Source organism: Benincasa hispida, chromosome 8, assembly GCF_027475165.1.
Source record: "Benincasa hispida cultivar pf3 chromosome 8, pf3_genome.v1.1, whole genome shotgun sequence".
Classification (NCBI taxonomy): Eukaryota; Viridiplantae; Streptophyta; class Magnoliopsida; order Cucurbitales; family Cucurbitaceae; genus Benincasa; species Benincasa hispida.
Window position 1 is genome coordinate 56,619,505 of NC_143485.1, and position 27,343 is coordinate 56,646,847.

The 27,343-nt window shown below is 36.8% G+C and overlaps 3 protein-coding genes and 1 non-coding gene across 4 annotated transcripts; 1 reads left to right on the forward strand and 3 right to left on the reverse strand.

The window, feature by feature from the left end:
* Positions 1 to 2,145: 2,145 nt before the first annotated feature.
* Positions 2,146 to 2,490, reverse strand: LOC150034720 (uncharacterized). Its single transcript, XM_090316831.1, has one exon. The coding sequence runs from the start codon at positions 2,488 to 2,490 to the stop codon at positions 2,146 to 2,148; it is 345 nt and encodes a 114-aa protein (XP_090172957.1).
* Positions 2,491 to 3,811: 1,321 nt separating this feature from the next.
* On the forward strand, positions 3,812 to 3,915 carry LOC120087388 (small nucleolar RNA R71). Its single transcript, XR_005484524.2, has one exon. It is a non-coding gene; the product is annotated as a small nucleolar RNA R71 (small nucleolar RNA).
* A 6,045-nt stretch (positions 3,916 to 9,960) lies between these two features.
* Positions 9,961 to 12,364, reverse strand: LOC150034721 (S-locus-specific glycoprotein S6-like). The gene is made up of 3 exons (XM_090316832.1): positions 12,290 to 12,364; positions 10,320 to 10,621; positions 9,961 to 10,234 (listed from the first exon to the last, which is right to left on the reverse strand). Exons 1-3 carry the CDS (start codon positions 12,362 to 12,364, stop codon positions 9,961 to 9,963), a joined length of 651 nt encoding a protein of 216 aa, XP_090172958.1.
* Positions 12,365 to 17,272: 4,908 nt separating this feature from the next.
* On the reverse strand, positions 17,273 to 20,885 carry LOC120084133 (G-type lectin S-receptor-like serine/threonine-protein kinase At4g27290). The gene is made up of 7 exons (XM_090315994.1): positions 19,439 to 20,885; positions 19,218 to 19,355; positions 18,893 to 19,023; positions 18,508 to 18,718; positions 18,139 to 18,376; positions 17,881 to 18,031; positions 17,273 to 17,783 (listed from the first exon to the last, which is right to left on the reverse strand). The coding sequence occupies exons 1-7, from the start codon at positions 20,712 to 20,714 to the stop codon at positions 17,481 to 17,483; spliced, it is 2,448 nt and encodes an 815-aa protein (XP_090172120.1). The 5' UTR covers positions 20,715 to 20,885; the 3' UTR covers positions 17,273 to 17,480.
* Positions 20,886 to 27,343: the final 6,458 nt, after the last annotated feature.

The window sequence follows — 27,343 nt, forward strand, 5'->3', positions numbered from 1 at the left end:
AGACATCAAATAATTCAACTTCAAGAATATTGTTCAAGGGCATTGTGTCCCTTGATGAGATATTCCCAGTGCGTTGGCAAGGGTCACACTTGCGAACATACTCCCTCGCGTCTTTGAAGAGGGTGGGCCAGAAGTATCCGCTTTGAAGAATCTTTATAGCGATTATTTGCCCTACGAAATGCCCTCGGTAAGGAGAGCCATGACACTCAGCCAGAATGCGTTGTGTCTCTTCCTCTGGAATGCATTGACGCATGATGAAGTCGGGGCCTTGTTTATAGAGAAACGGTTCATCCCAAAAATAAAATTTGTTGTCGTGTACTAATCGTTTCTTTTGCTGAGAGTTGAAGTTTTCAGGGAACTGCTTGGTAGTTAAGTAATTAACTATGTCTGTGTACCAAGGTTCCGTGCCTTCAACTCTGAACAAGCTTTCATTAGGAAATGAATCTTTGATTTCATTTTCTTGGTCTTGCATTTCCTGATTTTCTAATCTGAACAGGTGGTCAGCCACCTGATTCTCAGTCCTCTTTCTGTCCTGAATATCGATGTCAAATTCCTGCAATAGCAGCACCCATCTTATTAATCTTGGTTTCACGTCCTTTTTACTCATCAGGAACTTTATGGCTGAGTGATCTGTATAGATGGTTGCTGACGCACCAACTAAATAAGATCTAAACTTCTCGATGCCAAACACTACAACCAACATTTCTTTTTCAGTGGTTGTGTAGTGTTCCTGAGAGTCGTTCAGTGTCTTGGACGCGTAAGAGATGGGGTGTATCAAATTTCCTTTCTTCTGTCTCAGCATGGTACCTACTGAAACATCACTTGCATCGCACATGAGAATAAAACGTTGCGTTCAATCCGGTGCTATTTGTACTGGAGCTGTAGTTAACGCATATTTCAGTGTTTTAAACGCGTCACAATAGTCGTCATTGAATTCATAGGGCTGGTTCGCTTCTAATAATGCACTCAGAGGTCGTGTAATTTGAGAAAATCCTCTAACAAACCTTCTGTAGAAGCCAACATGTCCTAGAAAACTTCGTAGAGCTTTTACATTTGATGGTGGTAGAAGTTTAGCAATGACATCTATCTTGGCTTCATCAACTTCCAACCCAGCTTTAGATACTTTGTGGCTCAAAACTATTCTCTCAATCACCATGAAGTGACATTTTTCCCAATTCAGCACAAGATTTGTTTCCTCGCATCTAGCGAGGATGACCTCCAAGTTATCTAAGCATGATTGGAATGAGTCTCCAAAGACTGAGAAATCGTCCATGAAGACTACAATGGTCTTTTCCAAGAAGTCAGAGAAAATTGCCATCATACACTTTTGGAATGTTCCAGGTGCGTTGCATAGCCCAAAGGGCATGCGCCTGAACGTGAAAGTTCTAAAGAGACAAGCGACTGTTGTTTTTTCCTAATCTTTTGGGTCAATTAAAATCTGGTTATAACCAGAGTATCCATCAAGGAAACAATAAAATTCTTTTCTAGCCAGTCTGTCAAGCATTTGATCAATGAAGGGAAGAGGGAAGTAGTTCTTCTTTGTTGCCGCGTTGAGCTTCCTATAGTCCATACAGATGTGCTAGCCTGTGACAGTTCTTGAAGGAATGAGCTCATTATTGCTATTGACTATCACTATTGTTCCCCCTTTGTTGGGAACGTATTGGACTGGGTTTACCCAGCTGCTGTCGAATATAGGATAGATCACTCCTGCGTCCAACCATTTTAAGATTTCTTTCTTGACCATTTCCTTCATTATGGGGTTCAGTCTTCTTTGAGGCTCAATCGATCCCGACTTTCCTTCTTCCAGCCTGATTTTATGTATGCAATAAGATAGGCTGATGCCACGAATGTCCGCTAGCGTCCAGCTTATTGCACGCATGTGCTTTTGCAGCATCTACAAAAGAGAATGTTCCTTAGGTTTAGTAAGATTCGCGGAAATAATTACAGGTAAAGTTTTATTTGTTCCAAGGAAAGCATATTTAAGGTGACTAGGTAACGGTTTCAACTCGAGTTCTGGTGGTTCCTCTAGTGATAGATGCATTGGTTTCATACGCCGATCACTCAGACTTGGTAGCTCTGGTTTTTTCATGTTTTCTTCCAACGTGAGGACCTTGCACAGCTGGGTCACTTCTTCTTCAGGCAACTCTATTCTGTCAGTTGAGATTTTTCACTATCCAGGAACTTTAATGCGTTTAACACATTAAACTTCACCTCTTGATTGTCTACACGCATAGTCAATTCTCCCTTATGCACGTCTATTAAAACTTTCCCAGTGGCTAGAAAGGGGCGTCTAAGAATAATTGGTACATCCCTGTCTGCTTCATAGTCCAAGATGATAAAATCCGTTGGGAATATGAAGTTGTCAACTTTTACCAAAACGTCTTCAATCTTTCCTTCCAAGTACTTGATTGTTCTGTCAGCAAGTTGAAGAGTAACAGAAGTGGGTTGTGCTTCACCAATTCCCAAGTTCTTGAAGATTGAGAGTGGCATGAGGTTAATGCTTGCTCCCAAACGCATAACGCATGTCCCACATCCAACCCTCCGATCGAGCACGAGACTGTGAAGCTCCCAGTGTCCTTCTGTTTCTTGGGTAGACTATTGCTTACTAACGCATTGTACTCCTACGTTAGCACAATTACCTCCGTCTCGTAGACTCTTCTTTTCTTTGTCAAAACGTCCTTAAAAAATTTGACATATTTTGGCATTTGCTCCAAGGCCTCTACAAGTGGAATATTGATATGCAATTGGCTCAGGAGTTCAAGAAAATGCTTAAATTGTTGTTCATCATTCTTCTTCATCAAGCGTCTAAGGAATGGTGCATTCAACGGCACCGTAGGTTTTCCCGCGTTAGACGTTCTTGGCTCTGAATGGCTTATGGTTTCAGGCGTTCTTTCTTCTTGATCTTCTAATGCCATTGAACGTGTGTTGCGTTCTTTTGAAGGACTGTTGTTTCTTGGATTCATGGTTCTTTTGTCAAGAGCTTTGCCACTTCTCAATGTCACCACGTGACATTGCTCCTTCCCATTGTTATTCCCAGGGGTTTCAGTGTTGCTAGGCAAGACTCCAGGCTATCTATTCTTCAACTCACTCGCTATCTGTCCCACTTGTATCTCCAACTTTCTGATAGACGACGCTGGCTTTTCAGCAGCGCGTCATTCTAGGCGATATACTCCTTTAATAGATTTTCAAGCGGAGATGCTGAGCTTAACGCTTGACCTCCTCTATTAAAGGATTGTTGGTGTGGCTGATGCGTTATCTGGAATGCAGGCGACGGTCCTTGCCTTTGCTGCTGGTTCGCCCCTAGGTGGTGCTCTTGTTGATTTCTTGTCCAAGAAAATTTGGATGGTTCCTCCATCCGGGATTATATGTATTTGAAAATGGGTTTTTTTTTTATGAAACATACTGATTGCGGATTTTGTGGGCAATCAGCATAGGAATGGGGATCTCCATAGCCCACACAGCTAACCATGGGCTGCACGAATATGTCTACCTAATTTACCTTTTGCTGATTGATGCGTTCCCTAATGACATGTTCTGCAAAAGGTTGGTCATAGTAGCCACGTATGCAGAGAGTATGGCTATTGCGTTGGAATTGATAGAATTAACATTCTGAGATCTTCTTTTCCTGTCGGCTCTTATGTCATACGTATCGTCCACCCATTCCATGTTGTGCTTAGCAATGCGGTCTAATATTTCCTTAGCTTCAGTATAGGATTTATCCATAATTCCAACAGCTGCAGCTGCATCGGCTGCCATCTATGATGCTCTATTTAATCCACCATAAAAAGTCTTCATCTAGATGGTTAGTGGTAATCCATGGTTTGGGCAATTTTTGACCAAACCCTTAAAACACTCCCATGTGGCGCTTAAGGTTTCAGCTTCTTCTTGCTCGAAGTTCATGATCTCTCAACGCCTCCTTGCGTTGGTGGTGAGGGAGAAGTATTTTTGCATGAATTTCTCCACCAACTTCTCTTAGGTTGTGATCTCACCAGGCTCCAGTAAACTTACCCATTGCTTTGCATCAATACGCAAAGAATATGGGAACAGAGATAGCCTGATCGCTTCTAGGGTGATTCCAGGAATCACAAATGAATTACACGTTTCCAGGAAACGTTTCATGTGGGCGTGAGGATCTTCTCCACGACCACCCCCAAATTGTCCAGCAGTTTGGAGCATTTGCAGCATCACGGATTTCATCTCGAATCTTGTCCCATCTGGCGTTGGGTATATGATCCCTGGTGAGAAATCATACAATACAGAAGACGCATACTCCCTCATGGGATGCGTACTACTATTCGCCATTAGGATCGAATTTTGCGCAGTGTGGGCTAGTTGTTGAGCTAAGTTCTGATTTTCCTGTTCGTCCGCCATTTGCTATTATCTGTTTTGTTGTCTGAAAAGTTGTTGCCTCAACCTACGACGATGATTAAATCGATTTCTTTGTCGGAAGGTTCTTTCAACTTCGAGGTTGTATATAAGTTCAAGAGTGCTCTCCCTGCTCATAAACGTTCACAAGCTTAAGCTTAGCTCATAATACTCCCTCGGCTGAAGTGTTCCTACAAAAGATACAAGCAAAATTTCTGGTTAGTTTTGTTGCTGAATCCCCGACAACGGTGCCAAAAACTTGTTTGTTGCTATCGTGATTCGAGCTAGGAGTGTATTGTGTAAAATGATGTGGAAAAATAAGTTCTAAGTATGAATGATGCGTTGATGCTTTGATGTGTTTATCTATTCGTAACGCGTTGGTGCGCTAGAGATGTGCAACAGAACGCATGACACTCCTCTATTGACGTTTAAGTTTTCCTAAAACAAACCCAAGTATAAATCCAATTTAGGTTCCTGATAAGTCCAGGGTCGAACTCAGAGACTCAGATTAAGCTAACGCAGACCTTGCGTTGTAACTGTTGTAGGGGTGTCCTAAATGTATGGAGAAATGTGTTATTTACACTAAGGTGCTGTGTGTGTGCAAGAAGATACAAAAGGGTTGAGCAGAGAATGATGGGTCGTGTGAAAATGGTTTTTTAATGAAAGTGGTATGCGTCGATCTAAGATGAATGTACACGAACTAGAATGTGATGAATGAGATGATTTGTTTATCTTTGTTTACGCGTTAGACTATATTCGACACTTCTCAATGTGAATAACATACAAAACCTATCTCTAGGATGTATGCGTTAAATACAGGATACAATAAAACACCAGTAATTCTATCTTTAGATGTACTATGTGTTCTAACTTGATGCTGACTTATTTATTCTCTCGAATAGTCTAAGCTAAAGATGCTTTTATCAATTTTAGTTGGCTTAAGCGTTTGAAACGGAATTTCGCATGAAGTATAGATGCATCCAAAATAAACAAGAAATAAACAATGGCAAAGTATGATAGATCAAATATATGAATTTATAAAAAAATAGATTGTCTTTACAAAAGCAATACTTAATCAGATGAAATGAGGAAAATGATAAATGAGATGAAAAGAACTGAGTCAAGCCGTAGAGTACAATCTCTTGTCCTCTTTGGCTAAATTCTAGTTGTGTACAATCACTTGTATAAGAATTGGATGAAGTGTCTCTCTCAAGCTCGGCTTCCTCCGCTTCTTGATCGGCGGTGGTGGTGATTCTCTTCCCTTCTACTCTTCTTGGAACCACAACACAACTCTAAAGATCTAACACTACGACTAAGCTAATACTGAGAGTGAGAACTTGAAATTTTTTGAACTTTGAACTCTGAAGGGATTTCTTCTATTTATAGGCATTGGTTTTCTCCAGCTTTATGATGGGCAGCATTAAAGTCCATGTCCTGGTCAGCCGCCTGACACTCAGAAGCTTTTCAGACGCCGCCTGCTGCAGGTGCCCATGCTTGTAAGTGGTGATTTGACACAAACAACCTAAATCAATGAATCTTCCTTGCATTGAATCCCTCCGACTCATGGCCCATGCGTTAAAACTTTTCCTGCGACACTTCTTAATCATGCGTTAGCCTCTTGTTGAAATCCTGTAATATAATGCGTTAATGCCACAATATTTTATTAATAAACATTCTTTTGCATGAGTTTGCTAATGTTTGAGTAATTCCATGCGTTTCGTCTAAAAATGAGGAGAATTTATCATTAAGAACCTTAATTGTTCCAACTTAAGAGCCACAATAACTTGTATTTCTACAAGTTATCAAAAGGCAGTTTTATCATCTAGTTGATCTAGTTCTAAATTATACTGAGCAACTAGAGATAAAAGAAGTCTAATTGAGGTTTGTTTCACAACTGGTGAAAAGATTTCAGTATAGTCTATTCCTTCTCTCTGAGTAAATCCTTTAGCCACTAACGTTGCCTTGTATCTAGGCTTTTCATCTTTGGTAGAACCTTCCTTTAGTTTGTATATCCATTTAGAAGCTATATGTTTACAACCTTTAGGAAGAGGAGCTAGGGTCTAGGTATTATTGACAGTGAATGACTCCAGCTCTTCATGCATAGCTTGAATCCAAGACCTAGCATTAGGGCAGTTCACTGCCTCTTCAAAAGTGGCTAGTTCTTGGTCATTAGAACTAGGTTCATATAGTTATTTTCAGTATACCTAGCTGGAGGAACTATCAATCTTCTCCGTCTATCCCTAGCTAGAGAATATTGACTTAGGTCAGGGGCAACTTCAGTATTCCCAATGGTCTCATTTGAGACATCCTTTTCTTCTTCTAAATCTATAGGAGGGTTTTGGTTAGTGGAAGAAGCTTTAGGTGACTCCACCTCAATCCCAGTGGTGTTAGGGATGTTAGGAACTTCATAAGATGTCCTTTCCTTTTGCATAAATATTTCTTTTTCTCTGAAAGTGACATCTCTACTTATAATAAACCTCTTTTCAATAGGATTCCACATTTTAAATCCTTTTACTCCCTCGGAAAAACCTACAAACATACACTTTACTGCCCTAGATTTTAATTTCCCCTGATTTTGATGTATGTAACCAACACATCTAAATTTCCTTAGGTTATCTAGGTTAGGTGGATGTGAAGTCCATTTTTCTTCAGGAGTCAAGAAATTTAGGGAGGAATGTAGACACCTATTTAAGGTGTACACTATGTGGCTTGCAGCCTCTGCCCAGTAATTTTCACTTAGAATTGCATCAGATAAGAGACATCTAACTCTTTCCATGACGTCCCTATTGAGTCTTTCAACAACTCCATTTTGTTGAGAAGTGTATCTAACTGTCCTATGCCTAGTAATTCCTGTTTCTTTACAAAATTTGTTGAACTCTTCACTACAAAATTCCAGTCCATTATCTGTTCTTAAGTATTTAATTTCTTTAAAAGTTTATTTTTCTATCATGAGTTTCCATTCCTTAAACCTATCAAACACTTGGTCTTTAGTTTTAAGGAAGTAGACCCAACTTTTCCTAGAGAAATCATCAATAAAAGAAAGTAAATACCTTGAGCCACTTAGGCTAGATGTAGGAGCTGGACCCCATAGGTTAGAGTGTATGTAATCTAGGATAGCTTTTGTGGTATGTTGTGCTTTAGTGAAACTTTGCCTTGTGGCTTTCCATAAAACACAATGTTCACAAAAGGTTAGATCTTTTGAAAGATTTTTAGGGAGAATAGCTTGATTAGATAGGACTTCTAAGCTTTTAGCACTTATGCGAGATAGTCTTTTGTGCCATAAATAAGCCTCGGTAATCTCATTTGTGGTGGCTACATAAGCTCCAGTCATCATCTCTACCCCTTTAACCACAAATAAATCATTTACCTTTTTCCCAACTAAGATTACTTTAGAGTCCTTTAGCACCTCAAGAGTTCCTCTTTTACCCCTGTATTCACACCCTATGGCATCTAACATGCCTAAGGAGATTAGATTTCTTTTAAGTAGAGGAACATATCTCACATTCCTAAGAAGTTTCATAGTTCCATCTTTGAGTTTCATGGAAACAGAGCCAATGCCTTCAATTTTACACGCTTGGTTGTTTCCTATATAAACCATTTCTCCTTCTATTTTCTTAAAGGTGTTAAACCAGAGTTTCATTGATGTCATATGGTAGGTGCATCCAGAGTCTAAAATCCAATCATGTTTACCTAGAAGGTTTATATGATTAGATCTGTCTAGAGTTGAGGCTAAGGCATCTGAGTAAATGAATGAACCCTCTACAACAGATGCCTCGGGCTATTTTCCTTTTGAATCCTTCTTTTTCTCTTGGTTCTTTCTCTTTAAAATAAAAAAGTCTTTTATTAGATGTCCTTTCTTCTTACATTACTTACACTTTATATTCTGTTTAGATTTCTTTTCTTATGGGTTTTGAGGTTTCTTGTCTTTAGAGTGGTTTTGTTTGAATTTTCCTTTTAGAAACATACCTTCACCACTAGGTTTATCCTTTTTGTCAACCTGTAGCTCAACCTCTCTAGTTCTAAGGGCTGAGATTATGGTGTCTGTGCTTATGCTATCTCTTTCATAATTTAGTGCATTCTTAATTTCTCTATACTATTCAGGCAAAGAGTTTAGGAGCACATAGGCCTCGTTTTCATCACCTAGAACTTCTCCTAGAGTTTTAAATTCAGTAACTATCTTCTTGAACTCATCTAAGTTGTTAGAAAGTGTTTTAGATGAATCCATTTTAAACGTGAAGAACTTCTCCCTAAGATACATTTTGCTAGGAAGGTCTTTAGTAGCATACAACTCTTCTAGCTTAGCCCAAATTCTATATGCAGTTTCTTGATCTAATATTTGTCTAAGAACACTATCACTTAGATTAAGAACTAACGTACCGTAGGCTGTCAGCTCCCAATCCTCCTTTTCTTGGGCTGTCATCGTGGCAGGGAGTGTTGATGAATCAAGGATGGCTCTGTGGGCTTTCTGCTGACCGAGTTTCGCCTTGATCTTGGCCTTCCATAGTCCGAAGTCTCCTTTGCCTTCGAATTTCTCCACCTCGAACCTTGTTACTGACATTTTGGATGAAAACTTGTGTCTTGATTCTACAAGAATTGAGATCTTGAATGTTTATTTGCTCTAATTCCACTTGCTTCCACTTCGATGGGCCTGCTTCTACAAAAGGAAAAACTATTTAGCCCAAATGATGAAAAATAAAGAGGCCCTTTACCTTGATCCAATTCAAGAGGCTCTGATCTTTGTCCTAAATTTCTTTGGTTGGTTGAGAAGTGCCCACGATTTTTCAACTGATGGCTAACATGTGGATGATCCCACTGATTTTTGTCTGATGGAAAATGAAAAAAAAAAACTTTTGATTTATGATGGGTGTTAATGCAAAACAAAATTTCTCTCTCTCTAGCTTTCAGATTCTCTCGATCTCTGCCTTTCTGTATTCTTTTCTTTCTTCTAACCCTAATGCGTTTTATTTAATCTTTGCGATTGTTTATGAGTAAACGATGAGAATGCTTGCAGTCAGGTAGACGATGGCAGAAGAAAAGATATAGACGATCATGCAATCGTGCAGATGATTGCTCGAAGAAAGGTAGACGATCGGGCAATCGTGTAGACAATTACTTGAAGGAAGGTAGACGATCGTGCAATCGTGTAGACGATTGCTTGAAGGAAGGTAGACGATCGTTCTGTTCTTCTAGACGATATGAAGAAAATAGTAAACGATGAATGATCATGTAGACGATGAGAAAAGAAGAAGAAGAAATACACTGCGATGTACGTGGTTCAGCTATGAAAGCCTAAGTCCACGGGAAGGAGAGAGTTTTATTAAGAAGCTAAGTCACAGACCCTTTTCTTTACAGATTGTTCAAGATTTTCTTGAAGCTATGTATTTGTTGTTGTATCTAAAATTTGTAAATGATTAGTTTATATACTATTTCTGATACAAGTAGTTACAATAACTAAATGTAAAGATTAAAAAAATGTGAAACAACATCTTGATGTTGATGTATGAGCTTATATTCTTCACCTCATTACCTGGTTCAATCAAATTTGGAGCAAGAAAATTTGGAGCAAGAAATAAACAATTAGAGGATTAACGAACCTCACATCGATATCCTGTCCATTACAGGAAGGATTTTCATATCCACCAATTTCATAAACCATGTGATGCAGCCATTGCCACCTGTGGGAAGCTCCATTATTCCACAGGCCAAGCAAGAGCAATTACTCAAGCACGCGGCTTCGCAGTCATGAATGCTCGTATTAACATTCACCAAATCCCCTAAAGAATCTGGCAATTTCACATTGCTGATTCTTTTAAACCCCTCTCCATTTTTGCAGGTTTTATTGTCCCTTCGAACACACCCACCTGAGTTGCTATGCTTTTCCCAATCATGTGGTGATTTTGGTTGAAACCCATGAATGCAATCGCAGAGAGGTATGACAGAAAATGTACAGATACCAAAATTTCAGCATTGTCCATGACGTTAATTTCCGGTTCATACCGGTTTTCGAGTCCCAACCGAGTTTCATGTCAGGTAACAGAGTATCAGAGGGATAATCGAAACTCTGCCACACATAATTTTCAGACCCAGATTCTCTTAATACCAAATTACCGTTATCTAGTAGTTGAGCGACTGGTTCTTTCAAAAATACTGAAGAAGTGGAAGACCATACAATTCCATCTCTTTCCTTCAGAAGAACAAGGTTTTCTCCATTTAATGTTAATTCGGCAGAGGAATTTACAAGTGGCTTACTGATCTTCTGGAGTATGACATGTTATCAATGAATTTGGAGGCAATAAAACGGGTCTTAGCCAGGGAAATACTAGATAAAATAAGATAGAATAGACTTGGGCTCAAATAAGTCAAGGGCCAACTAATGAATCAGCTCATCTCATTTAATCTCTAACTCGTAAGAATTCATATTCCAATCCTAAGAAGATTAGGGTGAACCTTGAGTCAATTCTTCTATAATTATGATTTCATATGACAACGAAAACTCACGACTTCTTCTAGTTCTCTATCTCTAACTTTGGTTTTCAAGTATATTTTTTTCTTTATTTTGCATGTCTTTTTTCTCTAAATTACAAATTTACCTGTATATTTTTCCTTTTCAAAATTTTGGATCAACAACCTATTTTCATAATTGTACTCAATTTTACTTTTAAAATCACTATAAGAAAACAAATCGCAACGATTTGACAAATGTTACCACACGAATTTAATAACACATAATTAAACCACTGCTATTGATATGATTATATAATGTAACCGTTACTAATGTTATGTTGCAGGATTTTGTTCAAAAAAGATTTTGCTATTACAATAGACTCCGTTTCAACAGCTTTTGATGTTGCCACCTAAGTCTTGGAATAAACATAGATTTATATGTCATTAATGAAGTGCTACAATTGTCTTTACTTATAATTTATATACTATGAATCTCTCCCTTTCACAATCAATACTCAACGCAACATGGTTTATATCAAACAATAATAAGATTTGGATTTAATAATGTACATTTACTCCAAACATTTGAAGTTTAAAATAGTTGCTAATTATAGATTTGTTGGGTTGTTTCTTGTTTCAGGCCCACGAGGTTGAGGAGTTCAGTCCAAAATGAGAGGGTAGGTAGATTGAAAGACTCACCATGAGCCATGCCTCTCAGCTATCTCAACAGCACGTGGAAAAAATCCATCAACGATCAATGGGAGTTCAATGGAGGCCCACCAAAATCATTTGGTAAACGAAAATTCTCTCTCTCTAAGCAAAGTTTCTGAAAAACTCTCAACTCACCCTAAGCTTCTTTGTTCTTGCTCGATTTCATAGTGAATAAAGAAGAGAATCAAGCATGCAAATTGAAGAAGAGAAAGAGGAAGAGAAGAGCAACAAAAACATGTACGTGGTTTGGCTAAAATCGAAGCCTACATCCACGAGAAGGGAAGATGATTTTATTGAAGACTTCCATAGATAAGTTTTGCTTTTCTTTTACAGATCTTGTACAAGACAAATGTAAAATAAATTGGAAATGAATGTAACCTATATATATGTAAATACAAATCTGTTATGAAGTCTGTTTGAAAAGTAAAAACTGGCCGTTGAGCTATTGGAGATTAAAGTCTTTCAAATCTCCACCTTAATCTCAACTATGAAATCTTCTCCCTTCCGATTTTGACCATCGATCATCCCTTTTCAGGTAACATGAAGCCGATCTGATCAAGGCACTTGCTGAGCTTGAGCTTCGAGACCGGCTTGGTAGCATATCCACTGCGTTCTCCGAGGTCTGTACTTTTAGAACTTCGATCTGACCTTGTTTTATTCTGTCTCTTACAAAGTGATATTTTATGTCAATATGTTTTGTCCTAGAGTGGTATTGTGGGTTTTTTGAAAGATGGATACCACTTTGGTTATCACAGTAGATCTTAACTACTATTTGTTTGATACCAAAGTCTTCTATCAAGCCCTTTAACCACAATGCCTCTTTTATAGCTTCTGAAAGTGCCATGTACTCAGCTTCGGTAGTAGATAGAGCTGTTATTGATTGTAGATTAGCCTTCTAGCCTAGTAGATTAGGTCCATATAAGAAGAGATACCCTGTCAGAGACCTTCTTTTATCTTGATCCCCTGCGAAATTCGAGTCCACAAATCCATAGAGTTCTAGATCTGTCTCTTTAACACTCTGGTAGATTAGTTTAGATTTCTTAGACCAAATTAGATATCTAAGAATCCATTTGGTAGCTTCCCGATGCCTTCTTCCAGGGTTTGACATGAATCTACTCACTAGATTTGCACAATAAGATAAATCTGGCCTAGTAGAGATCATGAGGTACATCAAGCTTCCTACTATCTGACTATAAGGAACCACTTGCATCTGATTTAGGTATTCCAAGTTAGTTTCCTTAGGTGAATTAGTCGAGGATAGCTTAAATTGTTGAGCAATAGGTATAGTTACAGGTTTAGCATTAGACATATTGAATCTTCTGATGATTTTCTTAAAGTAATTGGTTTGACTAATACTTAGGGTAGAGGATCCCCTATCTTTGTCAATTTCTATCCCAAGGATCTTCTTAGACTGACCCAAATATTTCATATCAAATTCTCTCTTTAGAAGATTTTTGACATGATTTAAATCTTCTCTAGAAGTCCCAACTAGCAACATATCATCCACATAGAGTAGTAAGTATACCTTATTCCTATAGGTAGTTGAGTTCACATAGGTGCAAATGTCATATGTGTTTTTCTGAAACCCAATACTCTCAATGTAATCATTGAATCTTCTGTACCAGAATATAGAAGACTGTTTAAGACCATAAATGGACTTATTTAGAAAACAGTAGAGGTCCTCTTTACCCTTTTCTACAAAACCCTTTGGCTGAACCATGTAGATGACCTCATCTAAGTGACCATGTAAGAAGATTGTTTTTACATCTAGTTGATCTAATTCAAGATTGTATTGAGCAACTAGGGATAGTAAGAGTCCAATAGATGTTTACTTAACTACTGGTGAAAAAAGTTTCATAATAGTCAATACTTTCCCTTTGTGTGAAACCTTTGGCCACTAACCTTGCCTTGTACCTTGGCTTTTCATCTTTAGAAGTGCCCTCCTTTGGTTTGTAGAACCACTTAGATGCTATTGCCTTGCATCCTTTAGGAAGAGGAGTTAGAGTCCAAGTGTCATTAACAGTTAGTAATTGCATTTCTTAACACATAACTTCAATCCAGTTCCTAGCATCAGGGCAGCTTATTGCCTCTTCAAAGTTATCTGATTCCTAGTCATTTGGAGCTATAGTTTCATTTAACACTTGGTTCATATAGTTTGTTTCAGTGTACCTAGTTGGTGGAACAATCACTCTTCTTTACCTATCCCTTGCTAGAGAGTATTGACTCAAGTTGAGTTTCAATGGTTTCTACCAACTGTCCTGTAGTGTCTTCTTCTTCTTCTTAATCATTAGAAGAGCCATGATCTGTAAACTTATCTTTAGGAGCCTCCACCTCAATCCTAGTAGTAGGACATTTAGGTATCTCAATTGTAGTCTTCTCCTTTTGCATGAACATTTCCCTTTCTTTGAAGGTAACATCCCTACTAATTATAAATCTTTTCTCAACAGAGTTCCACATTTTAAAGCCTTTTACACCTTTAGTAAACCCAACAAACATACATTTCACAGCCCTAGACTTTAGTTTTTCCTGATTTTGATGTATGTAACCAACACGTCCGAATACCTTTAGTTGTCTAAGTTAGGAGGATGTTTTTTCCATTTTTCTTCAGGGGTAATAAAGTTTAGGGATGTACCTGTTTAAGGTGTGTACAACATAGCTTGCAGCTTCAGCCCAGTATTTTTCATTGAGTATAGCATCTGAGAGTAAACATCTGACCCTTTCCATAATGGTCCTATTAAGCCTCTAAGCTACCCCATTTTGTTGGGGTGTACGTCTGATAGTCCCGTGTCTAGTTATGCCTGATTAGTTACAAAATTTATTGAATTCTTCACTACAAAACTCTAACCCATTATCTGTTCTTAGGTATTTGATTTCCTTAGAAGTCCGCTTCTCGATCATGAGTTTCCATTCTTTAAATTTATTGAACACTTAGTCTTTTGATTTAAGAAAGAAAACCCAGCTTTTCCTCGAGAAGTCATCTATAAAAGAAAGTAAATACCTCGAGCCACTTAGGCTAGGTGTTTGAGCTAAACCCCAAAGGTCTAAGTGGATGTAGTCAAGAATTTCCCTTGTTGAATGGTGTGCTTTGGTAAGTTATGTCTAGTTGCTTTTCCCAAAACACAGTGTTCACAAAAGGTTAGCTTGTCTGAAATTCCCTTGGGTAGAATTCCCTGTTTAGACAAAGCTTCCAGACCCTTAGTACTTATGTGAGATAGCCTTTTGTGCCATACATCAGCTTCTGTCATCTCATTTGGTGTGGCAACATATGCCCATGTCATCATTTCAACACATCTGACAACAAACAAGTCATTAACTTTCTCCCCAACAAGAACCACCTTAGAGTCTTTTAGAACCTCAAGAGTTCCACCCTTACCCCTGTATTCACACCCTTTTTACAACATCTAGTATTCCAAGGGAGATTAGGTTTATCTTAAGAAGTGGGACATGTCTTACATTTCTGAGTAGTTTGATAGTCCCATCTCTGAGTTTCATAGAGATTGACCCTAATGCCTTCAATTTTACAGCCTTGGTTGTTTCCCATATAAACCATTTCTCCATCAATTTCTTTGTAGGTATTAAACCAAGGTCTCATAGGTGTCATATAGTAGGTGTATCTAGAATCCAAGACCCAATCATGCTTCCCAAAGGGGTTAACATAGGTGACCTTGTCAAGAGTTGAGGCTAGAACATCAGAGTAGATGTAGGAGCTTTCTACTACTGAGGCTTCAGGCTGCTTGCCTTTGGACTCTTTTTCTTTCTCTTCATTTTTCTTTTTGAGGATGAATCTTTTATCAAATGCCCTTTCTTTTGCAATATTTGCACTTAATTTTCTGTTTTGGCTTGTTTTCCTCTGTATGCTGTTGTTTTCTGTCCTTTGATTAGTTTGGTTTGAAGTTTCATTTCACAAACAACCCTTCTCGATTTGGTTGTTCCTTTCTAACTACTTGCAACTCAAGTTCCCTTGTTCTTAGGACAGATATTATTGCATCAGTAGATATTTTATCCCTTCCATACTTCAATGCATTTTTTATTTCCCTATAGGATTCTGGTAGGGAATTTAGAAATATATATGCTTCATTCTCATCTCTTATTTTCTCCCCAAGATTCTTGAATTCAGCAACAATCTTTTTGAACTCATCTAGATGATTAGAAAGTGACTTTGATGAATCCATTTTAAAGGTGAAAAATTTCTCCCTAAGGTACATTTTATTAGGAAGATCTCTAGTGGCATATAAATCTTCCAACTTTGTCCAAATCCTATAGGCTGTCTCTTGAACAATGACTTGCCTTAAAACATTATCACTAAGATTTAGGACTAATGTACCATAAGCTACCAGCTCTCAGTCTTCCTTTTCTTGAGCTGTCACAGTGTTTGGGAGAGAGGATGGATCAAGAAGAGCCTTCTGAGCCTTTTGTTGACCAAGAATGGCTCTGATTTTAACCTTCCAAAGACCAAAATCTCCTTTACCATCGAACTTCTCCACCTTATACTTGCTACTGCCATTTTAGTGTGAATCTTGTAATCTTGATAGTCCAAGAATTGAAATTTTTAAGTGTCTTTTTGCTCTGATACCAAATTGTTGGGTTGTTTCTTGTTTCAGGCCCACGATGCTGAGGAGTTTAGTCCAAAATGAGAGGGTAGGTAGATTGAAAGATTCACAATGAGCCAGCCCTCTCAGCTATCTCGACAACACGTGGAAAAATCCACTATCAACGATCAGTGGGAGTTCAATGGAGGCCCACCAAAATTATTTGGTAAACGAAAATTCTTTCTCTCTCTAAGCAAATTTTCTGAAAAACTCTCAACTCACCCTAAGTTTCTTTGTTCTTGCTCGATTTCACAGTGAATAAAGAAGAGAATCATGCATGCAAATTGAAGAAGAGAAAGAGGAAGAGAAGAGCAACAAAAGTATGTACGTGGTTTGGCTAAAATCAAAGCCTACATCCACGAGAAGGGAAGAAGATTTTATTGATGACTTCCAGAGATAAGTTTGCTTTTCTTTTACAGATCTTGTATAAAACAGAATGTAAAATAAATTCGAAATGAATGTAATCTATATATACGTAAATACAAATCTGTTATGAAGTCTGTTTGAAAAGTAAAAACTAGCCATTGAGCTATTTGAGATTAAAATCTTTCAAGATTGCTCAAGTAAATCAAACTAGGATAGTTCTAATTCATACATTACATTAGAATCTGCCCAAAAAGGTACATTTTTCAGTATAAATGTTAACAGTCAATTCTTTTATGTATACTTTTTGAAAATTGATTATGCCGCCAGCAAAGCCATTTCTGTTTATGTACATTTTTTAATACAATTTTCAGTTTGAAATTAACAACCCAGTCAACACTCCATTAGTTTAAAGTTGAGTCAATCCCTAATAAAAATCATTTTTCAAACATGAAAAATTAAAATATATATTTTAAAACCTCAAAGACCAAATAGACATCGATCTCAAATATGGGAACCAAAATTGTAATTTACTTAAGAAAATAATCACACAAATTTAAGCACCACAGGCTTGATTGCTAGAAGATGTTTGACATGAAATTTTATTGTGCTTCATCCCTACGTCGTAAGGCAGATACTTTTTTTTAATCAAGGATGAAAACGACTAGTTACGGCTCTTAAATGAGAGGTTGCAATCCTAAAGAAAATGATTATTGCAGTTTTTTTTTTTTTTTTAAATAAAATATATATGTGTGTGTGTATATATTAAAAAATATTAAGGAAAAAAAATTACATCTGAATACAGGCAATTGCATATATATATATATAAAAATGGAGAAAGAGAAGAAAGAATTACTCAAATTACCATGAAATTCACAACAGAACCCATTCTTTTGGCCTACAGAATGAAAAAAGGAAAGTTAAAAACGTTTTTAAGAAGGTGTTTGTGTGGCAGTCAAGCACTCATCCAATGAAGGGAAAACTCAATACTCTTCTGTAAATTATTTACTAACGACCGTCCAGCAGTGTAATGGTCACTTCATTGGAACTAGAGGTTTCAACCGGTAATTTATGGATCTTAGTAATCTTTCTTCCCGTGTAAAATCCAGGCCGTTTAGGAAGAGATAATAACACATTTTCACTCTCCAACATTGAAAGTACTGACCACATAGCTGGTCTTTCATCAGGATTCTCTTGAACGCACAAAAGTCCTACTTGAATGCAACGCAGAGCTTCAGAGCTTTGGAATTGATCCTTCAATGTTTCATCCATTAATAACAAACCATTGCCTTCACTCAAAAGTTTCCATGCCTGATGATTCCACAACTTGGGTTAGTTTCCATACTTGAGAAGTGTTCAATTTGAGATATTGATTACATATAGTTTGCAACAATTTTAATATACTCACGTGTCCAAGAAGATTTAGTTGATGGTCGGGATGGAAGAAACCTCTATTCTTCTTACCACTAACTATTTCTAAAAGAATAACTCCAAAACTGAAGATATCAGACTTCATTGAAAAATATCCGTCGATTGCATATTCAGGAGACATATAACCACTACATTGATAAAATTTAAAGTATTAGAAAATTCGTCTCACAACCAATAAAAATAAAATCCAACAAACGTATGTGAGGAGAAAAATAAAGCAAGAAAGTACACTTACTAGGTCCCAACTACTCTTTTGGTTTGTGTCATAGTTTGATCTTCCCCAAACATACGAGCCATACCAAAGTCCGAAATTTTTGGATTCATTTCATTATCAAGTAAGATGTTACTCACTTTGAGATCTCTATGTATAATTATAAGCCTTGAATCTCTATGAAGATAAAGAAGCCCTCGAGCTATTCCAACTATAATATCAAATCTCTTTTTCCAATTGAGTAACGACCGCTTCTTGTTATCTATGTCAACAATTCAAAGGCAAACTTGTATAGTTAATTGTAAGAAAAAAAAAAAGGGAAGTAGAAGTATTCACATCAACATTGTTGAACCAAAGGAGCATAGTGTGTGAAAAGCAAGCTTTGGCACCAACCAAAAAGAAAATAGTCTAGACTTTTGTTAGGCATATATTCATAAACCAGCAATGTTTCTTGTTGATGAATGCAAAAACCAAGCAGCTTGACAAGATTTCGATGTTGGAGTTTGGAGATCAATAAAACCTCGTTTCTTAGCTCGTTTTGCCCTTGGCTTGAACCCTCTGCCAGTCTTTTTACTGCAATTTCTTGTCCACATGGAAGCATTCCCTGCATTTTATATCATATGTAATCGTTACTGTGAGTATATGTGATGTGCATAACCTTCTGAAAACAGAAGTCAAGAGTTTCTAACTGAGAAAAAACTTTACAATCAATGGAAAAGCTTAACCAGTCTGAGTGATTATAAATCATTCTAAATAGGATGTTAGAAAGGAAAAGTACTTTGTATACAGGACCAAAACCACCTTGGCCAATCTTATTTGAGAAAGAAAAATTATTCGTGGCAGTTACGATCACGGTAAAATCATAGAGTGGCATCTCAACTTCGTTCTCTTGAGACCGAACCTCATTACCTGGTCCAAACAAAATATGAGCAACGAACAATTAGCAGATTAATCATATAAAAAATACGTGTCTATATGGATCTTAAAACTGCACTTATATTTTTGCAGCTCATACAGTTGTCCAACTATTCTTGAATATTTTTAGTCTTTCTGTGAACAGTAAAAAAGATATATACATCATATATACTGTAAACAGTACTTACCCTCAATTCTCCTTCTACGCCAATAGATAAAGCAAGCAACTAAAACCAGGAAGCTTATCAGTGAAGCAACAGACACACTCAGCACAAATATAAGTTTCCTGTTATCCGAACCTACAATAAATGAAGCATTGTTATAATCTTCTATTCACACACAAGTTCACAATAGCAAAACAACACTTACAAAAGGCTAAAGAAACAGATATAAGGGTGTGTGATTATACTTAATTCTGAAGCAGCCAATCTCACATAGATATCCTGACCATTCTCAGGAAGGATTCTAATATCCACCAACTTCTTAAACCATGTGATGCAGCCATAGCCGCCTGTGGAAAGCTCCATTATTCCATAGGCCAAGCAAGAGCAATCACTCAAGCATGCCGCCCCACAGTCGTGAATGCTCATATTAACATTCACCAAATCCCCTGAAGAATCTGGCAATTTCACGTTGCTGATTCTTTTAAACCCCTCTCCATTTTTGCAGGTTTTATTGTCCCTTCTAACGCAACCATCTAACCACCAATGTTTTTTCCAATCATCTGGCGATTTTGGTTGAAACCCATGAATGCAATTGCAAAGAGGTATGACGGAAGATGTACAAATACCAAAATTTCCGCAGTGTCCATAGTAATCGCAACCGTCTCCTGGTAATTTATACAAAGAATACCATTTATTTTCATCATCTATCCAATAATATTCTTCGAAGTACCCTTCTGTGTTCAGTGCATATCTTACAGTGAGATTTTTTGTAGACTCGAATGAAAAGATTGTTTCTTCCGCACTATAATTGAACCGTGGATAATGAATTTCTGTTTCTCTCAACGGGGAAGTGCCACTAAACCTACTACCGAACCATGGGCCGCCCCTGTACGTTGTGACGTGATCTTTGCGAGTTTCAAACTGGGGAAGCCCACCAGGATCCATACCATAAGTGAAATCCCCAGAAGACGGATCGTTCGAGCTTTTCCATGACGTTAACTTCCAGTTCATACCAGTTTTCAAGTCCCAACCAAGCTTCATTCCCGGTAACAAAGTATCAGAGGGGTAATCAAAACTCTGCCACAAATAATTTTCAAACCCAGATTCTCTTAAAACCAAATTACCATTATCTAGTAGTTGAGCGATTGGTTCTTTAACAGGTTCTGAAGAAGTGGAAGACCACACAATTCCATCGTTTTCATTCTGAAGAACCAGGTTTTCTCCATTGAATGTTAATATGGCAGTGGAATTGACAAGTGGCTTGTCTCTGTTTGCTACCCACACAACAGTTTGTGGGATGTTCTTGTACCATATTCCCAAGTAATGGAATTTGGAGTCTTTAGGATTGAACATTCCCAGCACAAAGTTCTGTTGAGCTGAAACTAATATCTGGGTACCAACCTTGATGTATTCTCCTGCTTTTATACTATCTATTGCAAATGATTTTCTAGGAAACACAGCCATGGTCGTCCAGAGAAACAGAAAAACGGATACCCTGCATCTCCAAATCAGTTTTCCCATGGCTTCTTTCAAGTCAAAGCAAGCTTATTGATCTTCAGAAGCAAGACAAATTCAAGCAGGTAGATTATAATTTTGATTTATATTAATCTATGTATAAGTTGTGAAAAGATTCAACTGTGAGTTTATATTTTTATCAGCAAGAATACGATCATATATGGTCCTTTGGGTAGTTTGAATGACAAGTATATATACTATCACTATCACAATGTCTTCTATGGAACTATATTTCGATTAAAATAAAATTTATATCGTGCAAAGTCCTCAACAGCGACGCAAAGAATTTTTTTCCCCTTCTCTCTTGCTATTGTTCTTCATTGATATGTCGATGCTAAGAAATAAGTCTAAGGTCTGTTTTGAGATATATTTTTAATAATTATGTAGGTACATGGTAATTAAAACAGAGGATAAAAGTTCTTATGAGGTTGCTTATGGAATCACCCAAAAAGATTCATACAACAGTCTGTGGGATGTTTCCAAGTACTCAAATTTCAAACCTTGGGGATTGAAGATCCCCAACACAAAGCTCTGTTGAGCTGAAACTAATATCTGGGTACTGCCATTGATGGATTCCTTTGTTTTTAGACATAGTTGCAAATATAGACATTTGACTGAAAGTATTAGCAGATATAACATAATGTAAATTTTTTTTGTAAATATGATCAAATTTAAATAGTCTATCAGTGATAGATCATAGTATTGGTAGAAATCTATCAGTGATAGATCATATCACTGGTATAAGTCTATCGCTGATAGACTTGGGGGTCTATCAACAATAAAAGTCTATCGTGGATAGACTTGTCTATATTTGTATTTTTTTTTAAATGATGTTATATACTTGGTTATTATTCCTAAAAATGCTACCAATTGCAATTACCCTTGTTTTTATGCTATCAATTGCAAATGATTTTGGTGTAATAAAATGGTCATTTTGAACTAGACCTCAACCCCACCTCCCCACAAAAAAAAAAAAGAAAGAAAGAAAGAAAAGAAAAGAAGAAAAAGAATAGGGCAGGTACGAATTCTTCTCATTTTGTTCTTCCAAGCTCTCTCTCTAGGGTTAGATTTTATGTCAAACCTCTCTTTAACTTTCTAAAATTTTTTGAGTGAATCGATGAGAAATAAGAGTAATTTTCAGCATGTAAATCACCAAGAATGAAGAATAGTAGAAGAAACGCACAAAGATTATAGTGGTTCGGATTTTCAGACCTACATCCACTTTCAAGGTATGATTCTGAAGTTTTATTCAAGCTTCAAAGTGATTTTCTCTATGTTTGTTTCACATATACACATATAGATGATTTATCTATCAGCTTTTTATAAGTACATATACAATTTATTAGAACAAAACTGTAAGTTACAGAAGTTGATCTTTCTGTTTTAGTTAGCTTCTTTAACCGTCTTTTTGTTTCATGCATGAGGTGAGCTGGAACAAAAGGTATTCAATTGAAGCTTGATCTTGAAATGTAATTTAACTCAGTTTCTTTTTACAACTGTTCACCTTGAGCTAAAATTTCTCGTATCTTGGATCTTTTTTGTAGCTTCCCCTTCAGTTGGGTGGTCTACGATTTTTGGTAGATCTAAGCAATACTCTAGCTTGGATCGAGACATAGCTTTAGTCAGAAAATCCTATAAGTTTTCTTTTGTCTTGTCCTTTTCTATCTTAATTTCTCTTTTCTCTACCTAAGCATATGTTCTGTCATGAAATTGGAGATTTTTAGTTAAGTGTATTGTGCTTTGGTTATCACAATATATGTTCATTGTGTTTTGAATGAAACCAAACTCTTTTATGAGTCCTAGTAGCCAGTTTGCTTCTTTTACAGCTTCTGTCGATGCAATGAATTCTGCTTCTATGGTAGATAGAAAATAGTCTTTCGACTTGATTTCTAGCTTATAGTATTTCCCCTAAGCTGAAACACATACCCTGTTAGAGACCTTCGCTTATCCATATCACCAGCAAAGTTTGAATTTGAGTAGCCTGATAGGATTAGACTAGTTGTGTCAGAGTGTTTGTATAGGAGTCCTTTCTTCTTAGTGCAAGCAAGGCATCTTAATACCCATTTGATAACTTCTCAATGTGCCTTCCCTGAGTTCCCCATATACCTACTCACTAAGCTAGAAAAGTGAGCTAAATCAGGTCTAGTACACACCATTAAGTATATTAGGCTTCCTGCGACACTAAAATAGGGAATTTTCTCTATCACTTTCTTTTATTCTTCAGTAGATGGAGAGTCTTGAGCTAAGAGTTTAAAATGTTGTGCTAGTGGAGTGCAAACAGCATTGGCATTTGTCATGTTGAACCTTTTTAGTACTTTAGAAGCATAGTCTAACTGACAAATAAACAATTCTCCCTTACTTCTATTTCTGTAGATCTCCATCCCTAGAATTTTCCTTGTAGCCCCTAGGTCTTTCATATCAAACTCCTTGCTCATTTGAGCTTTAATTTCATTTAGTTCAAGCATATTCCTTCCAACCATTAGCATATCATCTACATATAGTAGAAGATATACTTCTTCTTTATTTTCACACTACCTTATGTAAACACATGAATCATGATTGCTTCTTCTTAACTGTAGGCTAGAAATAAACTCATCAAACCGTTTATACCAACACCTTGGAGACAGTTTAAGCCTATATTGGGACTTCTTCAGTAAAAAAACTAGGTCTTCTAACCCTTTCTTCTTGTAACCTTCAGATTGAGACATATAGATAGTTTTTTCCAGCTTTCTATGTAAAAAAATTGTGGTCACATCAAGTTGTTCTAGCTTTAAGTTCCTGTAGGATACTATACCTAAGAGTTGTTAGACATGAGGATCTTAAACACTCTAACTACATTAATTTCAAGGATTAAGCATGCATGTTCATAATAGAAAAATAGAGTTTGTTATAGAAACTCAAAATTGATGCAACCCCTTGCTTAGTTCTGATCAAGAACACGTTGCAGATGACCGCTAGGGTCTTTCTCGCTATTCTCTGTCCTTATAACAGATTCTTAGATCCAATTTGTGGTGAGATTGAAGGAAACTTTTAGATTGGAAGAGATTTTGGTGTGATGGAGAAGAATACACTTTCTTCTCAAAAAATAATTGCATGAACCTTTTTTTAGCCAAAATTTCTCCTATGTATAAAAGAAACCATGCAAATTGAATCGCATCGCAAGATGACATCAAATCAGCTCCAATTTAGTGAGAAATTAGGTGTTTAATTAGTAGGAAAAGTGGGATTTTCCCATTAACCCTAATTTATTAAAAGATTGAATTTCACAAATTCAATTTTAAAATTAACTTTAATAACTAATTCAAATAATTAATTTTAAACAAAATTTATTTCCTTTTAAAATAGTTTTAAATAAAATTAATTCCAAGAATAAATTTTAAATAAATAATTAAACACTTTAATTAATAAAATTAACTTAATATCAAATATTAAATTAATAAAATACTAATCCCGAATGTGTATCCTCATTAACGTGTACAATATTTAAATCAAATTTAAATATTTACAACTCTTCAAATTTTGTTTAATTCAACAATTAAACTATATAATTATGTTAATTATATCGTATATAATTATGTTAATTATATCGTATGTAATTATGTTAATTATATCATATATAATTAACTATAATTCCCTATTCTGAATTAGAACGTTTGAAATTCTCATCATACTGTTCTAAGGTTTAGTCTCATTTGAGCTAGCAGGGCACCTAATGGACCTACAGATCATGAGCTTCAAAGATGCGAGATTAACCGGCTAAACTCTTTAACCTAATTCACCAACATTCGTCAACTGCCGGGACACTTCACTAAAGTCCAGTATCTACACTCTTCTCACTATAGATATATTTCTGTCCACTTAATTCAAACATGATTAGTAAGTAAATCCTTCACAGGTTGTTCATAGCTACAGTTAGGTCAAAATTACTGTTTTACACCTGTAATTACATTTTGCTCTTGAAGTCCCACTAATCCTCTAATGAACAATTGGTTTGTGGCCCAACCAACAAACTGAGTCCCTCTCAAGCTAATGAGAGGGTGGTTCCCCTTGTTCAAGACTCGAAGTTAGCATTTAAGAGAACAACCTATCTATTATCCCTAAAATCGGGTATGAGTGAGTTCCATATTGCAGGACTATGTCCCTAGCTATCTACCTGGTCTTACCCCTAAAATGGAAGGCTTATTGAGTCAGTGATGTTGAACAACTCTCACCCATTTAGATTAAAGGATAATCCCAAATAAATAGGAGTTTGTAGTTAGCTTAGGATTAAAATCTAGTTACCTAGGTCATTGAATTGAAATAGTCAGTCTTATCAGTAAACAGCGTTACAAATTAAAAGGGACTATTTCGTGTTTCGATCTTATGCAAACTCATTGCATAAGACACCCTCACTTGCATATCTCTACATGAATGATTCAGTATCACATCATTTGTATCAAATACAAAGTGGGATGCATCCATAGTGTCCCCAAGATAAGGTATCGAGCCTAATCTCTATACTGTAGACTGTTTTGATTATTACTCGAACTTGATCCATTTTTATGTCCCAAATAAAGTTCAAGTATTCATGCTATAGCTAGGGGTTCTTAGTTTATTTGATTTAGGGTTAAAAGGTGCAACTCACATATTCAATAACATCTTTACTGAATAAACCTCAATAACAACTTTATTGTAAAATAGAATATGTTAAATGTTAAAAAACCATGATTTTAGGACATACAACCCAACAAACTCCCACTTGGACTAAAACTTTAGTGGAGTTACATATAAAGTTGAGCGTGAGAGAAAAAACATAAATATAATGAACAAGGACATCACATATCCAAGATTTCTCCAACTTGCCCTAGATTTACATAACCCCTACTCCTAGAATCACTAGATGACCCTCAAACACTTAGTCGGGAGGGCCTTAGTAGAGAGATCAATAGTGTTGTCTTTTAAGGCTCTGCGTTACGATCACGTCTCCTCGATTTACGATCTCTCCGATGATATGGTATTTGCACTCAATGTGCTTTTCGTGCTTATGGCTTTTAGGTTCTTTAGAATTGGCATCTGCTGCACTATCATCACAATAATGCGTGAAATGCAGATGCATATTCGAAACCACTTCCAAATCTGCTAAGAACTTTCTAAGCTATATTACTTTTTTTGCTACTTCACATGCAACCACATACTTTGATTCCATGGTGGAGTCAGCAATACAGTTTTGCTTTATACTTCTCCAACTATAGCTCATCAGTTTAGAGTGAACATTGATCCCAAAGTTGATTTCCTCAAATCTATATCGATCTAAAATAAAGAGTTGATGTATCTAATAAGGATCAGATCCTTAGCGCTATACACGAGTATATAGTCCCTCGTTCTCGAAAGATACTTGAGGATATGTTTAATGACAGTTCAATGATCATATCTAGGATTGGATTGAAACCTACTGATGATTCCTACTGCATAACATATGTCAGGTCATGTACACAATATGACATACATCAAACTATAAACTACTGATGCCTAGGGAGTACGTTTCATATTCTCAACTTCTTGAGGTGTCTTAGGACACTGTTCCTTTGATAGATGAATTTCATGCTTGAAAGGTAACAAACTCCTCTTGGAATTCTGCATCTTATAACACTTATATTAAATACAAGAAACTCTAACATGCATACTATATATTATAACAAATTATAACATTCTTTCAATGCATGTTGCATGCTTCGTATAGTGGGATTTTAAATCTAAATGGTATACTATATGAACATACAAGATTTATTTAATTATAATATACATCCAATGCATAAATAGTTAAACAAGTAATGATATGGTTTTAGTTTTGGCAAAAACAAGCAAACAAAAGCCTAATCTATTACAAAAACAGCTTCAACACCGCTCGAACCGCTCCAAAATCTTGAACTGAACCCGACTCTCTGAACCAGACCAACAGAGACTGAACCAAACCAACCACAAACCATTTGAAGCTAAACCAGACCAAACCTGAAGAGAACCGGTCGAACCGGTTTCTTTCGCTCTCGCTCAAAATCTCACTAAGTCAGATCGTTTAGCAATGACGACCATCATCATGCAATTGGCTTGATCGTTTAGCAACCAACGCCTATCGTTTAACAAAACTACACAATCGTATAGTGTTCGCCTTCTATCATATAGTGTAATCGTCTAGCACCGGAGGATGCTACACGATCGCTTAGTGTCAAACACTATTGCATAGCTCCATCGTTTAGCACCTCGTCTTGATCGTTTAGCATGCGCCCGAGCCCAAGGTAAGCGATCGCCTAGTACTATCGCATAGCAATCAATGCATCGCTCAGTTGTCGCTCGTAGGTAAATGATAGTGTAAGTGATCGCTCATAGCCATCGCATAGCTCTTCGCCACATCGCTTAGCTCCCACCCGAAGCTACACGATCGTGTAGTGCCATCGCATAGCAAAACAACGCATTGCTTAGCTCCAGAGGTAGACGATCGTCTAGTGCACAACACCTAAACAATTAATGCCCAAAGCTAGACAATCGTTTAGCTTTTCCTTCATATCGTCTAACGTATAAAGCTAAACGATCGTTTAGCTACTGAAACTCAATGTCGATATGAATAGAGGCTGATCATCTGGAATTTGCAACTCGGCCCC

Coding starts and splice junctions, on each gene's coding strand:
- LOC120084133 (XM_090315994.1), bottom strand. CDS start 20,714: ATGGGAAAACTGATTTGGAGATGCAGGGTATCCGTTTTTCTGTTTCTC. Junction 19,356..19,438: donor ATTGGCTGCTTCAGAATTAA/GTATAATCACAC, acceptor TGTGAATAGAAG/ATTATAACAATGCTTCATTT. Junction 19,024..19,217: donor GCGTAGAAGGAGAATTGAGG/GTAAGTACTGTT, acceptor TGTTTGGACCAG/GTAATGAGGTTCGGTCTCAA.
- LOC150034720 (XM_090316831.1), bottom strand. CDS start 2,490: ATGCCACTCTCAATCTTCAAGAACTTGGGAATTGGTGAAGCACAACCC.
- LOC150034721 (XM_090316832.1), bottom strand. CDS start 12,364: ATGGCACTTTCAGAAGCTATAAAAGAGGCATTGTGGTTAAAGGGCTTG. Junction 10,622..12,289: donor ACTTTGGTATCAAACAAATA/GTAGTTAAGATC, acceptor GTCATACTCCAG/AAGATCAGTAAGCCACTTGT. Junction 10,235..10,319: donor TGGACAATGCTGAAATTTTG/GTATCTGTACAT, acceptor GGAAAAGCATAG/CAACTCAGGTGGGTGTGTTC.